Genomic DNA, 16,580 nt, shown 5'->3' with positions numbered 1-16,580 from the left:
CACCGGGTTTTGATTGAATGGGAGGCCCACACGTGCGCACACGCTCGTGTCACTTTTGCGTGTCGTCCATTCAGCAGGGCCGCAGCCGCAGCACCGACTGCGTGGCACCCCCGGCCGCCGCAATTATGAAGCCCGTGGCCCGCAGGCTGTAGAACTGGCTCCTGATCTCGGCGGCGTTAGCCAGCGCAGTCCAGCCTTTCACACACTCGGTGATCTTGGCGCATATCTCCATGCCGCCCGCAGCGGCAAACTGCTTGCGCAGGTCATTGCCAATCTCAATCTGCTGGTGCCAGTGCGAGGCGATCACAGTCTCGTCGTCGCACAGGGCAATGCACTCGGCGGCCTGCTCGATGAGGTCGAGGCCGAGGGTGCCCACGTACGTGGTGGTCTCCTTCGTGTCCTCGTCCGTGACGGACATGGCGAGGGAGCAGGCTTGGCGGTCGAGGGAGGTGAGGGGCGTGAAGGGCACCAGGGCTGTGGCGAGGGAGGAGGTAGACGAGGAGTCGGAGGTGGGGCAGTCGGAGGTGGGGGCGGGGTCGAAGGTCTCGGTGGTGGGCACCGCGGTTGCCGGCACGGGCTCGGCGAGGGCGGAGTGACTCTTGCCGGGCATCGCCTCAGCCGACTCGCTGACATGCTCCGCGCCCATATCGCTAATGCGCATGTCCTGGCGGCCCAGGGTCGGCACCGACTTCGAGGCCGGCATGGCCTTGAGCAGCATCGCCAGGGCGGACCACGCGCCGACCATCAGGGCAGTGGGCACAATCATCAAGATGCAGAAGATGAGGAAACAGGGCAGCGCGAAGGCGCCCACAGCGACGCGAGCAATTGTAAGGGCCATGGTCGCAGAAGTAGTGCGAGGCACAGGACTTAAGACGCTTGCAGGAGGAGAATAAGTGCTGGTAGGAGGCGTATACACTGCTGAAGTGTTGTTTGACCTGTGAAAGACGACCGCTATTTATCGCGATGGCGCGCGGCGACTGGCCAGTCTGAGCCCCGTACTGGTCAGCGGAATTGCCTCAGACTGGTCAAACTCTCGTCGCGGCTCACCTGTGCCAACCACCGGCTGTCAGTTAGCCCTATCGTTGACCAGGACTTCCAACCTTGAACCGGGCAACGAAAAGCGGGAAGCTTGGCGCTCCCAGCTCGCTTTGTTCAACGCACACGCCGCTGCAAATTATCCATCCATAATTACTAGCACTGAATCATGCGATGTCCAAGCCTGTGGTGCCAGGAACGCTCTGCCATTGAGGCTGAGAGCGCTGACCTCGCTGGCGGGCGAAACTGGCATGGCGGCCTCGATTCTGCCAATAATGCAATGATTATAATAGCCTGGCAGCTGGGTGACTGTGGGTGCTTGCGTTCCGAACTGGGCATGCCGAGAGCATTTGGTGCTGGACTGAGGCACGCCGCGCGACGACGACCTCCCTGCCTTGTGCGTTGCGACCCTGCTACCGGGATGCAACTGGTTAGCATCTGTAGTCAACGGTGGTGGCGCGACTGCAACTGCTGCTGCGGACCTGACGAGGCGAATGCAAGGGGGGCTGTGAGGGTCGACCATGAGCCTGCCTCAGTATGAGCGTGTGCCGTGCCCTGTTGTTGTCCGGAGGGGATAGCCGCAGGCCAATGCAGGCCGCAGGGGGCTGGGCAGGGGCAGGATAAATGGATTGATTCATAAAACTCGGTGTTTTTCAACACCACCTCCTTCCCGTGTACCGTATTGCGGGTTAGGGTGGGGATGGACACAAGCGGGGGACACAAGTGCAGATACCTGTGCTTGAAGCAAGATGCAGTAGGGGCGTAGGGCATGGGAGGGGCTGGTTGGCAGGACTGCCTTTCGCGGGTTGGCGAGGCGTACGGTACGGGAAGCTATGCGTGTGGGCACCAGTGCCTACCTGCAGGATCTACGAGGGACGGACCTGTGGGTTGCTGGCGGTACCGCGGTAGACGCGTAGGGCACCCGGGCGGCGGGACCTGGGCGGCGGGACAGCCTGGGACCGGAAGCGGCACGTTGTAGGGGCCCGGGGACAACTACGTACTGCATGTGCGCCCAATCCATAGCAATAGGCAGGAGTAAGGGCTAGAGGTGCAAGGGGCTAGTTGGCGAAACTGGATCCTGAATGCGGCTAGACTGCAAAAAGGAGAGAGCGAGAGGGCTGGAGGGGAATGGGGTTTGGTGGGGGTTTCCTCACGGGGTTCCCTTAAACCTCCGTGGCTGCAGGCCGCTGCTGGTTAGGGCACGGCACGCAAAACACGCACACAGCCCTGACAATTGACGTGGGGCCCAGACCAGGCTCTGAGCTTACAGTGGTACATGCACACAATATTATCTTAGGCACGGGCCCGCGTGTGGGGTTGGCCCAGGCGTCACTCTGCAAACGTTAGCTGTCGGAGCGCAATCGCTGGCCGTCAACGCACGTCATGGTTTCTGCGTGTCAAATGTTACACGCATATTGCCTTTTCACAGATAAAGACGTTACATAATGTAGGTCATACCAGCCAGGAGCAAGTCCGATCCCCTGTGAAACCAACTCGAAACGCCACAAACATGCTTTCCGGCACCCGCTTCTTGCGCTTATGGCATATCTCACTTTCCGACATTACCTACATGGGGGATGCGGCACCCGGCGCTGCGGCGCCGCGGCGCTGCGGTCGTGGCGATTAGGGTTCGGGGGGAGATCGGCCGGCTGCCGGGCGGAAGGCGCGCCCTGGCGTCAGCACATGGCTTGAGACCATGGCGTAGCGGCTTGGGGCCTGGAGACTGGTGGGCAGCGACGTGAGGTTCGGCCGACGTCCGGCCCAGCTTGTGGCGTTGCCTCGCAGCGTCCGGGAGCTCCAAGCGCGCTGGTCTCTCCGCCTCCCCCGCCGCCCGAGGACGTTGTCCAGCCCCCGGACCGTCCAGCTATGCTGTGCAGGTGGGTGGCTAGGGTTGAGTGTGCACGTGCTGGCGAGGGGTGGGTGGTGGGGTGGGGGGTACGGAGCGCCTGGGCCGTGATGGGCCAAGACGTGCCGAATACCTGACCACAGCTGGGCTGAGGGGTGACAGGGCCACACGTGAAAGAGACCCAAGTTTGTTTGGCGGGTGGGCAGGAAAGGACGTGAGCTCGCCATGCACATGCAGGGGTTGGTAAAGGATACGGTACGGGGAAGCGCAGAGCGCTGGTGCATGTGAGGTGACAGGAGGGGCAGCTTATTATTCCCAAGTCCAAACCCGACTCAAACAAGACCCAGAACCAGAGCGCGGAGGAGGGGACTACGGGACGCATACCGGGAGCCAATGATATGTGTGTGGACTATTGGAAGCACGGGCGAGGGCATGGTATCCGTCCACGGCGCTTCTCCGAACCGCTGCCATGCTGCTATCGTCGAGCTCAAGTGCATCGGGAGTTATGATTGGGTGCCGGCACAACTGAGCCGCAATCAGTCCCACCACACAGACGGTGGTGGTTTGCGATGCTGACCTTGCGCTGCCTCGTTGCCTCTCCCCGTGCGCAGGCCAAGCTGACCCTGGTGCGGCAGCTTTGTGAGCGCTGCGGGGGCTGGCTGGTGCTAGTGGAGCCGGGCAAACCCAAGGGCTTTGGAGACCTGGCGGTGGCGAGGGAGCTGCTGCTAGCGCTGGAGGTGGGGCCGGTGGGGGGGGGAACTTCCCCGGCTTTATGATGTTGCCTTTGGGCCATTGGTCTGGGTTGTTGTGGTATGGTTGTGGGGTATGGCTGGTCCGTAAGAACATCTTCCCTGGCTCTTTGACCCACATGCCCGGCGTGTGCTGCAGCTACCGGTATTCCCCTGACATGTAGAGTTCTTGTCGGTGTGGGAGCGCGTAACCCGACCGAGTGCAACTGGCTTGGCATTCATGACACGGGAAGCGCTCAATTGCCCTGCAACATCGTGAACGTGGTCCCCTGTGTGTCGTGTAATGCGCAGGAGGCGGGAATGGACTGGGCGGCGGCCTCGCAAGCTGCAAGCAGCGCCGCGCCTCGGAACCCCAGAGGAGGGGTAGGTGGACAACGCGGTGGGCGTTGTGCCCGACGGCAACATCAGCAAGCCGACAGGGTCGGTTGCGAGGCAGCACCGCCCAGGCCTGGACGCGGCGCTGACCCAGATGGCCATGTCGCTGGTGCCCTTGGGCTCAGCCGCGCTGTTGGCGCCGGCCGCTGAGGCCCTGCGTGCGGTGCTGCTGCAGGCAAGTCGGCCGGGCACACATGCAGTGGACGGATCGGCCCCAGACAAGGGGAGCTTGAGGTAGGCACTGAGCAGGCTAGGAGCGGCGGGGACAGACGGTAGGGAGGGCAGCAATACCGTGTCGTAGAAAGCCGCATCCACGTCCTTGCCGTCGCTGTCTGTGTATGACTCCCTTGCCCAGCGTAGGCCTGCGTCTGGCTGTGCACCATGTCTGGCTGTTTACCCCACAAAGCCGGCCCCGCGCTTCTGAGCACCCTCACCCGCCCACCCTCACTCGCCCACCCTCAGCACCGCTCCTGGCCCTTGCAGTGCCCGAGGTCCGAGGGAATGGCGGCAGCTGTGCGAGCGGCCCTGCCTGCTGGCGAGCGGGGCGACCGACTGCGCGGCGCGGCACGAGGCGTGAGGGCGGCGGGGTCCCGACCGACTCCCCACAGCCGCGCGCGCTGGCAGGCAAGGTAGGTGTCAACGGCTTTCTCCTTGTGAGTGGCAGGCGGATGCGCCTAGAGCGTTTGGGTGCTCAGGCATAGGTCACTGCCGCACGCCGAAGGTACCAGATCGGGGCTGTTGGGGAATGTGCGCGGCGTGCGGGGCGAGTCCACAGCCAGATGGACTGATCACATTGCCACCCTGTTCCCACTGCTTTGCAGGAGGTTGCTGGGCGAGCAAGCTAGCTGTGCAGGAGTGCGCATGCGGTATTGGAGTCTGAGGCGCGCTGGGGCGGCGCGGCGCCTGCGCCTGCGCTCGAGCTGGAGCAGGAGGTGGGTGCATGCGGCGGTGCAGGTGGCGCGAGGGCGGGGTGGGGGCCCCATGTGTGGCGGAGACTTCGCGAGGTGGGCGACCAGGCTGTGAGAGCTAGCGCGATGTGGGTTTCAGGCGCGCGTTGGGTACAGAGCACTATAAACAATTAGCTTGTGCGGCGGTAGGGCCTGGGGCCGCTGGTGCGCGTTGGTCGCATTCTGGCACAGGTGAGGCAGGCGGTTGTTTGACCAAACTGCTCGCCTCGCCTTGCCACTTGCTCGGCCCACCGCCCATGCCGGCCGCCCGCTATAAAAGCCCATTCATCCGCAGCCTCCTGCATGTTCACCACTTCGCCTGTGCAGTTACGCAACTAAAGCCCTCTACCTCTACTGACTGTTACAACTACGAAGCGCTGCGCTGAACCCTAGCTTCCCGACCCGTTATCCTTGCCGTGATCTCCCCCTTCGCCCTAAGCTCCATCTGTGGACTAGCTTTGCAAGATGTCCATGCTGCTCCAGTCCGCGCTGGCTGTGGCCGTCCTGGCGCAGTCGGCGGTGCCGGTTCCCTTCCTGGACAGCGGCAGCGGCATGCAAACCCTTCCGGTGCCGCTGTCCGTCTGCGCCGCGTCCAAGTGCCTTGTGCATGAAGATTCTGACTGCGATGACCGGCTGGTGGGTAGTGCAAGCTCGCCCAGTTTGTTTGGGTGCTTATTTTGGGCGAGAGCGTAGCGCATGGCGACAAGGATGTAGTCAGTTTGACTCCTGGACGCAAGTCTAAGTTGTCTTTCTTCATTCTTATCGACGTCAGGTGTCCGATGATGACCGCCCCTCAAGCCCGGCATCGACTATCGGCGACGAGGCGGACATGCACATCGCCGACCTGGCCAGCTTTTCGCATGTGTCACCTGACAACGAGCGCAAGCCCAAGCCGCTGCGCGCTGCTGAGATTCCGCTGGGCTCGCCGGCGGACGACGCTCTCGAGCCTACCGCCTCGGCTCACGACACCAACCCTGCTGCGGCTGGGCAGTCTGACGGCGCCACCGACGCCCTTGACCGCGCCATCTGCGCCAGCCTGCACGCGAGCGGCTGCCCCCTGGTCATCATCGACCAGTCCTCGGGCGAGATCGCCCCCTACAAGCCCGCTGGCTCTGGCGCGTACCGCCTGATGTACCAGTCATTTCAGAAGCACTGGCCCGGCGTGCAGCAGGCCTGGGACACCGCTCAGGCTTTCAAGGCCCGGGCCGCGGACTCCCTCCAGCAGGCACTGAGCTGGCGGTACGACGCGACCCAGATTGGGTGCGGGCTGGTGCAGCAGTACATCGCCGAGACGGTGTGGCAGCTTGAGCTGCAGGCTGTGTCGGACCTGCAGGCAGCCGGCCAGTGGGAGGTGGAGTGGCAGGTCCGCGTGCAGGCCATGCAGCAGGCGGTGCGTGTGGCCGAGGCAGTTGCCAAGAACGGGCGGCTGGAGCACGTGCTCGTCGTGCCCGTCTTCGTGGTGTAAAGGCACTGTGCGACTGGCCTGGATAAATGGATTGATTCATAAAACTCGGTGTTTTTCAACACCACCTCCTTGTACCGTGTACCGTATTGCGGGTGAGGGTGGGGATGGACACAAGCGGGGGACACAAGTGCAGATACCTGTGCTTGAAGCAAGATGCAGTAGGGGCGTAGGGCATGGGAGGGGCTGGTTGGCAGGACTGTCTTTCGCGGGTTGGCGAGGCGCACGGTACGGGAAAGCAATGCGTGTGGGCACCGGCGCCTACCTGCAGGATCTACGAGGGACGGACCTGTGGGTTGCTGGCGGTACCGCGGTAGACGCGTAGGGCACCCGGGCGGCGGGACCTGGGCGGCGGGACAGCCTGGGACCGGAAGCGGCACGCTGTAGGGGAAGTGAGGTACGGTTCACGCTGCCGTTCGAACCGCACCGTTGAATTTGTACGGGATCAGGGGGGGGGGGTAGAAAGCTCAGGTTCTTACCCCATGCTCAATATTACAGAGCTTTAGGAGAGCATGATGCACGTGCTTTTAGTTTTGCCAGGGGGTGTCTGGTGAGGAAGTCCTGGGCGCTGGGCCGCCAAAGTTGGGGGTCGGTCGTCGTCCCTGGGCTCCGCCGGGAGCCCATCCTGGCGGATTTCGGGAAGCGCCCCACAAGCAGAACCAGGGGCCAAATGCAGCAGTGCGAGGTTCACATCTGCACGTGATGCCGTAATAAGCACAAACAAAGCGTGGGAAGGCGAAGGTACGCGTCCGGGCGTGGACATGTCGGCACATGACCCCTCATTCGACATGCGCACTGCCACGGCTGGGCTTTCTAGCGCTGGTGCGCATGAATTTACGTTTAACAAGGCTGCCGATGCACACTGTCCAACCGTCACACGGCAGAGAGTTGAGCGCGGTGTGGGCTGGGTTGAGGGGAATTCAATGGATAGGATCCCGTCGGGGGGGGGGGGTCGGTCGTCCCCTCAATGGGGGTCCCGGGGGATTTCGGGGCATCGGGTCTGGCACTTTGTTTCCTCCCCCCCGGGATCATAGGTGTTGTGAACAGGCCTAGTACCTGCGCGGGCCAGCAGCGACAAGGACAGCGTTGACAGCCAGGAGGCGTAAGTCGGTGAGTGATTGGGAATGCTAATTGAGTGAGTCCCTGTCGGCTACATGACGGGAGCCAACATGTATGGGCTGGCAGTGGAACCCCCACGAGGGCACCTTGCAACCTGGCGAGGCACTTTGGTATCAGACACGCTGGAGCCTCAAGGGCCACAGCTCAGGGGCACACACGCCGCCGCCACGTCATGACTACCGGTAGGTATGCGGGACTCACGCAATTAGGCATAGGACAATGAAGGGGAGAGCCCCTCTCATGGGGACAAGTGTTCCCCGGTCACGGGAACAGGGGCTGAGCCCCTCCACAGTCTGAGGCCGAACAACCTCATCGCCCTGACATATAGCCGGGGTCGGTTTCCACAGGCACATAGCCAAACCAGGTGCCTAGCAATCGCGATGCCACAGCAGAGCCAACCGCAGCCAGACGCAGCACAGCCGCACACAACCTTGTCATGCCGCTACGCATGCCCTGCCAGCCCCACCGCGGACCGCTACCTAGACACCGCCAGCCGGCTCCTCAGCCTGCGCGCTTGCGCCACTTCTTGGGCGGCGCTGCGCTCTCCTCCTCCATGTGGCCTTTCCCGCCCCCTCCGCTACCAAGATGCGCGCACGCGCCCCCGCTGCTGCTGCCGCCGTCGCCCCCGCCGCCGCCGCCGCCGCCGCCACCGCTGCCGCTGCCGCCGCCGATCTGCAGCGATGCAGGTCGCTTGTACCCCAGCAGCATCTCCACCAGCGCGTGCCGGATGTTGCTTGCGGAGTTGACGTCACGTCCCTGCACCGTCGGGAGGGGAGAGTGAGTCCCACTGAGCCCACGACTGAGCCGCCACCCAGCCACGACTGAGCCGTCACCCAGCCGTCACCCAGCCACGACTGAGCCGTCACCCAGCCATCACCCACTGAGCCCTCACCCACTGAGCTGTGTCATCCACGTGTCATCCCCACTGAGCCCCACTGAGCCCACGACTGAGCCCCACTGAGCCCCACTGAGCCGTGACCCAGCCACCCAGCCACCCAGCCATCACCCAGCCAGCCGCCCGCCCGCAAAGTGGACTCACCCACACCGTCCCGCAGTGGTTGCACACTTAGACTTGGTGAGCACGTGAGCCCCCCCATGGTACGACCGCCTGCAGGCAGCGCTGCCCGTCGCCGAGTAAGCGCCGCCCGCACTTCGCACACACCTGGGGAGGTTGGGGGCAGGAGTACAATGTGAACCTTGCTGGCTACCCGGCTACCCGTACACGAGCCCCATCCTGTCCTATGGTGCTCTGAACGCCGGTTGCACGGTAGGAGAGACGACGGGGCCGTGCGGACGAACAGTGCACCGAGTGCAGCTCTGTCTAGCTCGGTGCACCTCTGTGCAGCGGTGTGCACTAGGGGAGGTGTGGCCAACTGGCACCATGTATAAAACGCCTGACCTGCGGAAATTTCCTTTTGATGGGCGCCTTGCTACACACGCGAATGGAACGCGCAGCCGGGCGGCTCCTCTCGGCGGAAGCAGCAAGAAGTTGGCGGGGAACGCGCGCTTCCGGAACTGGGTGGCTGACGGTCTGCGGTTAGCAAGGCTTGCCGCGCACACGCACGCGCTAGCTCTTCCGAGTATCGCGTCAGGTGCAAAACTCATTGCAGAAGGTAAGTAACAAAGGAAACCCCAAAAGTGTCTCGTAAAACGCTTTCTTTGTGCGATGAGACCGACGTGTCATCCGCGCCCATTTTATAAAACCCCACCTGGCCACCGGGTGCGTTGTTACTTACAAACCAAGCAATCTATCAACAGCTATCTTAACGTTCAACGTTTGAGCAGAGTGATCGAGCGTGTCCCCGGTGAGCTCGTGCCTATAGCGATCTAGCGTTATCAACCTGCACCGCGGCTCCCCTGTGCTGTGTCGGGATGAATAAGGATAGGAAGTTCCGTGCAAGAAATTGCGTCTTGCTCACCGGGAGCTGCTGACAGAGCTCGACTTGCATGCCGCGGTCTTGCTTGCAGGCCACCAAACTTCCGAAATGGCCCTGACTCTTCACCAGCAGCGTATGGCTCAGATCGCCTGCCGCCAGCAGGTACGGTTCGTTTGTGCTGTCGTCGGTTCTGTGTCGCGACCTCAAAAGTGAATTCCCCCACCGGCACAGGCCTCTGGCCGCGTCTCCGTCCGGCCCGTGCTGCAGCTGGCCTCTACACGCGTGCCTGTGCCTTACGGTGCGTTGCAAGGGCGCAGCGGTCACGGGTATGCAGCTGCTCCGAGACATGCCCATGGTTCTTTGTTCCGGCCTAAGCGCAGCGCACCTGGTGAGCTAAAGACGTGGACGCGCGATCATGTCTACTCGCAGGGCCGAACATGGCTGTCGTGGCCACGAGGCCCGCCCGCTCCGGGCTCGTGGTCCGCGCGCAGTCTGCCAAGGCTGCGGCGGGCACTGTCCGCATCATCATCCAGGGCCGCAAGCTGCCAGTGACTGATGCCATCAAGCTGGTGAGCACCACCAGCTGCGGTCTTCCCTTGCCCCTGTGCGCTCCCGGTGGTGACAGTGGCAGCCTCCCCCAAAAACGCCTGGCGTACGAGTGCACCCTTCCCCGCGGCTACCCGGCGCACAACAAACACTCCAGCCTTGCCCATGTTTGCTCCATCGAACTCCGTCACATCGCACCGGTGTCCAATCGCTACTTTGCCAGTACTGATTCTGCTCCCTTCTATTCCGCTGATCCCCTTACCCTGCAGTACGTGGAGGAGAAGGTTGCTAAGGCCGTTGCCAACTTCTCGCACACGCTCAAGGAGGTGGACGTCACGCTGTCCGCTCGCGGCGGCGACACCGGCACCCACGGCAAGAAGTGAGTGGGGCTTGTGGACTACTGCAGCAGCCTGTAGCCCACACCATGCGCAGGATGGGCGGTGGGCCTCAACAGGAACGGGCTGGTATTGAACGGGCGGCAGCGCAGGGGTGGTATACCAGGCGAAGCCCTTGCTTGGTGTGCATGCACTGACCGTGCCGTACGATTTCTCCTCACCAACTCATGGACCCCAGGGAGCAGAAGGTAGAGGTGACCATTTACACGTTGCGCAACGGCGTGGTGCGCGTGGAGGATGCGGAGAACAACCTGTACGCTGCCATCGATCTGGTGCGTAGTCCGGTCAAGGGGGCTGGGGGCTGGTGGGCTTTGCAGGGATGCGGGCAATTGGGGGCCGGAACGCACTCCCTGCTTGACGCCGCCTGCATGAGCTGCATAGAAATGGTGACGTGCGGCGTTGTCAACGCGCACCTACGTTTACCTGGTGTGCCCCATCACCTCCAGGTTTGCGACAAGATCCGCGCCAAGCTCCAGAAGATCAAGGAGAAGGCCATCAGCCGCGGCGCCTGGCCCGGCCGCGCCGGCCCCAAGGAGGACGTGGATGAGGAGGACTTCCAGGAGTACCTCAAGGAGGTGCGTGCGTGAAGGTTCCTGCGTGACGGTGCGGGTCTGGGTACTGGAAGTGTGGTTGGACGAAGGAGACTGCTGCATGGCTCGGAGGGCGAAGATGGGTACGCCCAGAGCACGGGAACAGGGACTGGTTCGGGGGCGGCACGCCTTGGCTTCGGCCAGCGAGTTCAAGAGTGCAGGTTGTTCCCAGGGGTACTCGTGTTCCTGCGCTGGAGTTTTCCCTTGGCATGCCGCCGTCTTCATCTTCTGGGTTCATAGTGTTACAACCTCGCTGTTTTCACTTCAGGTCAAGATGGACACTCAGCTGTTTGACAAGGAGGAGCAGCTGCAGCGCCAGTTCGCCGAGCTGAACCGCATCTACCCCGCCAACGTCATGCGCTCCAAGACCGTGGTGCTCGGTAAGCCAGCAGCGGACGCAGCGGAGGCAGGACATTGGGCGCGTTCGGGCCGTCGTACTTAGTGTCCATGTGCTGCGTGACAGGCCGTGGTGGCAGTTGGGTGTCATGAGTCACCCTCACTTGCACGGGTGTCCGATACAACTTGCCGCTGACAAGCCCTTCTGCCCTGCCTCCGCCCCACACCTGCACTCGGAAGCAGACCCCATCACCGTGGAGGAGGCCATTGACGCGCTGGAGGCTGTGGGGCACTCGTTCTACGTGTTCCGCGAGATGACCACCGACACCGTGCAGGTGCGCGTGCACTTGAAATCGCGAGGGTTGAGGGAGGCTACAGTTTTAACAATGATATCCACTGAGCTGCCATGCCGGTATTGGACCTAGCCGTGGGGATGCATGCGCGGAGTGCATGGGGAGGAGGGGTATGTTTTTTTTGGCGAACACGCTCTCCGTCGTTTGTCCCTCAGCGTCCTGCACGTTTGCAGACGCAGTCAGCTTTGCGCTTGCGGCACGCTTGCAAGCGATGTCTCGCTCCTCTCCGCTCTCGCAACCTGCGTCCCTGCCCTTCCCTTCCCAACAGATCGTGTACAAGCGCGAGTCTGGCGGCTACGGTGTCATCGTTCCCCAGATGCGCGACTAAGCGGGCGGCAGTGCCAGCCTGGCGTTGTCTGAGCGTTGTGTGCTGTGGTGTGTGAGCGCAAGCTGGTGCGGCCATGCGGTGCATGTGCGGGCGTGATGCCCGCGCCGTCCCGTGTGGCCTTAGCCGCCTTCGTGCTCAGTAGTAGGGCCGATCACGTGAGTGTCACTGCGGCGGGTACAGTGTTAGGTGGCGGCGGGGCACTGCCCTTGCAGCTTGATAAGAACTGGAAACTGCTCCGCAAATCATGTTTATCGTTGTTGGGGCCCCGCGTGCTCCCTCACCATGCCAGTGTTGGCCGTGCGGTTGTGCGTGGGGCCCTGTGCACGCGGCGCGGCACGCTGATGCCCGCACGTGCAACTTTGACGTTCACCGGGAAGGGCGCCGCAGCCAGGCCGGATTGCATGCGGACGTAATTGGCCGCTTGCATTCCAGACATAGGCAGGCTGCGGTTCCTGTTTGCCACGTTTTGACCCTGTTGGATTTCACGCGTTGTGTGATATGTACAATTGTCGGAGTTCGCATGCGCGTGCCTTGTATTTATTGCGCCATGCGAATCAGAAACGGCAGGGGCGTCAGCCCTGATTGGATCCTGCTGGTGCATGGGCATGGTGTCTTCGATTGATGAAGCCCCACGTGTCCTGCGTCTTGTGTAAAGTAAAACCCCCATGCCGCTGATGGAAACATTCGCGGGAACAGACCGCCACGGCATCAGCGAAGTCGGGTCTCGGGGCGCGCTATGCCTATGGACGCAACAATCCAGCTCCGAACGCACCAAACAAAGGGTGTCAGCTTTGTACAGCTGGAAAATGGGCTGAGCCCCTAGAGCAAGGGATGTGACGATGGGTACCGGCGACATGAACAGCACCCTTGCAAGCCCAGCGGGACTGGCAAAGGGGCATACCAAAGGCACCGCCACGCCCTGTCCACGCCACTCCACACATGAGTCCGTGATACCTCATTCCAAATCCCTCACAAGCACCACAAACGGCTAGTGGGGCTCGGGCGCGTGATCCGGGGCCGCGACATAATTAAGGCGGGATCGGCACGCATGGTTCGGCTGTTGCACAAGATTTCGACATTCTTGCCCCAAGACGCTTGTCGTCGACATGTTTTGATACATGGATGTAAGATATTCAGGGCCCGAGAGCTATACTCGCGGACTGAAGAAAGTCAAGATGTCCATGGACTCGCGAGGTCGCTTCTCACTCCGGCCGAGTTTTCCCTGCCGCCTATTTTTCTACAATAGGGAATAGCAATTAATAATACGTGGCGCTCGCGGTTTGTGCCAGTATGGTACTTTTTGTCGACGCAGGCAGGCACCAGGCAGGCAGGCAGGCAGGCACGGACAGGGGCAATCCTGGGGGGCTTCGCCCCCCCTGGATCGCTTCGCTCGGGGGGCTCAGCCCAAAAACGCAGCGCAGCTCGGCGCCCGCGTACACCTGCAGCACGACCCAGCAGGCACTGCTAGTGCTCTGAGGGTGTGCCGATTGATCATTTAATTGAGCGGCCGGCCGGACGGGCTGATGCATGTCTCCATGACCGAGACCGCAATGACAACAATCTTGTATGGCCGGTGTCCCATTGTCCTCACAGCATGGGAGTGCACGCGATGGATACGGTTGTACGTTGTGCGCCTGCCGTATGTCAATTTCACGACGCACGACGTTCAAGAACTGGGCAAACAATTAGCGTTAAGGCGCGGCGGCACGTGTGCACTACCTCATGCCGCCTCAGCTCCCAACGCATAAATGAAGTCTTGGGCTATCAGTGCCCCCACTCCCGAAATCCGCACGCATCACGTGGGCTCTGGCCTACCTAAGCGTCCTCCGTCACCTACCTACTTCAGCACGCCATGTTCGTTCAAGCTGGTCAGTTCATGCGCATCGCATGTCAAGTGTTTGCAAGGTCAGTGTCACATCCTGCTTTGGTTCAGTCAGCTCTCTCACTCCCGCTCTCGGCTCTCATACTCTCATTCGCTCTCATACTCGGCAATCACTCGCATCTCATACAACAAAATTGCCCAGACACCCACAAGCAGCAGCCTTACGCCCGGAGCTGGCCGCTGAAGACCAGCTCGGCAGGGCCGGTCATGTAAATGTGGTTGTCGCTCTGGCGCCACTCAATCTGCAGCGGGCCGCCGGGGAGGTCCACGCGGCACACCTGATTCCGGTCCACGCGGCCCTCTAGGATGCCCGCAACCACCAGCGCGCAGGCGCCTGTGCCGCAGGCCAGGGTACGGCCAGCGCCGCGCTCCCACACCACCATGCGAACGTGGGAGCGGCTGATCACCTCCACAAACTCCGTGTTGGTGCGGGCGGGGAAGACCGCATTGCGCTCGAACTTGGGGCCCAGGGCCGCAAGCTCCTTGTCCAGGTCATCAATCTGAAGTGGAATGGGGACATGTGGCAATATCAGGCTACACATACTTGCGGGCAAAGGAGGAAAGGCTGGGTAGCAAGCATTCTGCGCAACGCGAACATGCCAGGATGTGTTGCAATGCATGCACGGATGCCAAAGGCTGTCAGTGTACGAATACGGTCGACAGAAATAGATTCCGATTATTGCAATATTTAGCATCACTCAGCCATGGCGCGTGCGTGTGTCGTGCCTTCATGTGTTATGGTATGCATGCAAACACGCGTAGCAGAGAGCCCCTTCGTCGACACTGCCGTTTTGCTGTCAGATAGTACGAATACAAGATAGAAAACGACATGGTTGATTCAGATTTTGCCCTATCTTTTTTACATCACCCAGCAAAATCGGCTGGCGCTGCCGAAGGGGCTCTGCTTGTGCGTGCATGGTCTGATGCGTGCGTTCGTGTGGACAGGCGTGTCCTGATGCAAGCCCAGGCTCGCCGGAAACAATAACCTGCCCCCGCGGCCACCTAGTGGACGAATGCACGCCGCCGCTCCCTACCTTGATGGGCTCGCCGTCGCAGCTGTAGATGACGGCGTGCGGGTTGCCCATGCTGACGCACGTGACCTTATAGGTCTTACCCTCCACCACGAGGTCCTGCTGCACCACGGTGCTGCCCTGGGTGGGCGCCAGCGTGGTGGGCACCTTGGGCCCCTCCAGGATGGGCGTGCCCATGTCCACGCGTACCTGCCCGTCAGCCAGCATCTCGGGCTGAATCAGACCTGTCCAGACAAAGTATGAGACGAAGAATGAGGAGGGGGCCGGGAACGCAGAGGAATGGAATTGAGGGCGAGGACGTCGGGCACGAGGACCTGGCAAGTCGGGTCTGGGTCCCGTCAGAAGCGTAGCTTGCCCTGAAGCCTCCGCTCACCGGCCAGGGTGTGGATCTTGTACTTGCGGGGCGCGGCATTGTCGATGTCAGACACGAACTTGGCCAGGCAGCGAATGCCGTTGCCGCACATCTCAGGCTCGGAGCCGTCCGAGTTGAAAATGCGCATCGTCAGGTCGGTGTCGCCAACAGGCGGCAGAGCGAAGATAACCTGCACAAGAAGCATTCAGGACGCAATTCAAGATCACGAAGAGCGAGGCCGCAACCGAGGTCCCTAGGTTTTGGTGGCCAAACTTTCGTCGCCGCCGGCGATCCCTTGTTCGTCGACTCACCCCATCGCCACCAATGCCAAAGTTGCGGTCGCAGATCTTCACGGCCTGCTCTGGCGTGACGACAGGCTCGCTGGTGTGGCGGTTGTCAACCTGCGCGAAGCCCGCAAATCGTTCTGAACCTCATCAGCGCAAGTTGAGCGAGCTGCCACCATTTTGACAGAGTTCCTGCATGTGCCTAACTACTACAGGCTGCTCACCAGGATGAAGTCGTTGCCCAGGCCCTGGTACTTCGAGAAGGTCAGAGGCTTCGCTGACGCCATCACGCGTACGCTGCTGCGCGAGCGGCCAGCAGCGCGACCAAAGGCGCGAGCAGAAACGGCCTGCCGGTTCAGCATTTGTGAGCTCATTTTAACAAAGCTAGATTGCCATGTTCTGGGTACGCGCATGTTAATGAGGCGCTCGAGCCTCTGCATGGACTTGTGCCCCATGCAGCCCGTACCGCCTGCGCTGGGCTGCTGGCAGTGACAGCAACTGTAACAAGCAAGCCCCCACAACCTTCCCCGCAAATAGCGGCCTTAGCAGTGCAATTCTATTGTGTCGCTAAACTTCTAGAAGTTGGGGGACGGCGAGCAATGGGGGCATCCAGTGTCGCTGCGTGTCGTAGAACGCAACGTTTACGCCTAGAAGTGCGCAGTGAAGAGACCTGCTAATACCATATGATCTTATCATGCAAAATAACCTTCAATAGGCGGTAGACGGTAAGCAGTGCTGGAAATTGTGGCAAGACTGGCGCGTGCATGGTGCCATGAGTGGCCGCAAAAGAACGTGGGCAGCTGTGCTCGGGGGCCCATGTCGGCCTTAGCCCAGCCAACCTGGCACAAATCCGCACCAGAACCAAGAGGGATAGCTCAGCGGTGTTCGTGGCGCTCGTATGGAGCTAGGGACTACCGACCGCCCCTTGGACAGAGGAGGTCGTGGGCGCCAGCAGGTGCCCTTTGCACATTCCTGCTCACGCTTTCCGGGTTGCCCACATACCGTATGATTGCGGGTGTTACAAGAGAGTACAAACCGAGCGTGCAAGCACGCAGGGGGCATCGAATGCTACC

At 61.6% G+C, this 16,580-nt stretch overlaps 5 protein-coding genes across 5 annotated transcripts; 3 read left to right on the top strand and 2 right to left on the bottom strand.

Moving 5' to 3' along the window:
* Positions 1 to 8: 8 nt before the first annotated feature.
* CHLRE_05g237550v5 (uncharacterized protein) lies at positions 9 to 1,320 on the bottom strand. Its single transcript, XM_001697741.2, has one exon. The coding sequence runs from the start codon at positions 836 to 838 to the stop codon at positions 71 to 73; it is 768 nt and encodes a 255-aa protein (XP_001697793.1). The 5' UTR covers positions 839 to 1,320; the 3' UTR covers positions 9 to 70.
* A 1,160-nt stretch (positions 1,321 to 2,480) lies between these two features.
* CHLRE_05g237526v5 (uncharacterized protein) lies at positions 2,481 to 5,086 on the top strand. The gene is made up of 6 exons (XM_043062291.1): positions 2,481 to 2,698; positions 2,801 to 2,912; positions 3,493 to 3,618; positions 3,922 to 3,993; positions 4,100 to 4,239; positions 4,489 to 5,086. The coding sequence occupies exons 1-6, from the start codon at positions 2,613 to 2,615 to the stop codon at positions 4,580 to 4,582; spliced, it is 630 nt and encodes a 209-aa protein (XP_042924855.1). The 5' UTR covers positions 2,481 to 2,612; the 3' UTR covers positions 4,583 to 5,086.
* Positions 5,087 to 5,300: 214 nt separating this feature from the next.
* CHLRE_05g237500v5 (uncharacterized protein) lies at positions 5,301 to 7,346 on the top strand. Its single transcript, XM_001697681.2, has 2 exons — positions 5,301 to 5,588; positions 5,725 to 7,346. Exons 1-2 carry the CDS (start codon positions 5,418 to 5,420, stop codon positions 6,415 to 6,417), a joined length of 864 nt encoding a protein of 287 aa, XP_001697733.1. The 5' UTR covers positions 5,301 to 5,417; the 3' UTR covers positions 6,418 to 7,346.
* A 1,914-nt stretch (positions 7,347 to 9,260) lies between these two features.
* CHLRE_05g237450v5 (uncharacterized protein) lies at positions 9,261 to 12,623 on the top strand. Its single transcript, XM_043062290.1, has 10 exons — positions 9,261 to 9,338; positions 9,502 to 9,572; positions 9,642 to 9,708; positions 9,840 to 9,979; positions 10,226 to 10,335; positions 10,530 to 10,623; positions 10,798 to 10,926; positions 11,210 to 11,321; positions 11,521 to 11,612; positions 11,899 to 12,623. Exons 2-10 carry the CDS (start codon positions 9,519 to 9,521, stop codon positions 11,956 to 11,958), a joined length of 858 nt encoding a protein of 285 aa, XP_042924854.1. The 5' UTR covers positions 9,261 to 9,338; positions 9,502 to 9,518; the 3' UTR covers positions 11,959 to 12,623.
* Positions 12,624 to 12,638: 15 nt separating this feature from the next.
* Positions 12,639 to 16,190, bottom strand: CHLRE_05g237400v5 (uncharacterized protein). Its single transcript, XM_001697742.2, has 5 exons — positions 15,732 to 16,190; positions 15,535 to 15,624; positions 15,245 to 15,413; positions 14,875 to 15,095; positions 12,639 to 14,340 (listed from the first exon to the last, which is right to left on the bottom strand). Exons 1-5 carry the CDS (start codon positions 15,879 to 15,881, stop codon positions 14,002 to 14,004), a joined length of 969 nt encoding a protein of 322 aa, XP_001697794.2. The 5' UTR covers positions 15,882 to 16,190; the 3' UTR covers positions 12,639 to 14,001.
* Between the last annotated feature and the right edge of the window lie 390 nt (positions 16,191 to 16,580).

The sequence above is a fragment of the Chlamydomonas reinhardtii genome, chromosome 5, assembly GCF_000002595.2.
Source record: "Chlamydomonas reinhardtii strain CC-503 cw92 mt+ chromosome 5, whole genome shotgun sequence".
In the NCBI taxonomy this organism is placed as follows: Eukaryota; Viridiplantae; Chlorophyta; class Chlorophyceae; order Chlamydomonadales; family Chlamydomonadaceae; genus Chlamydomonas; species Chlamydomonas reinhardtii.
The sequence above is the reverse complement of the archived record's forward strand: the minus strand, read 5'-3'. Positions and strand labels throughout refer to the sequence as shown.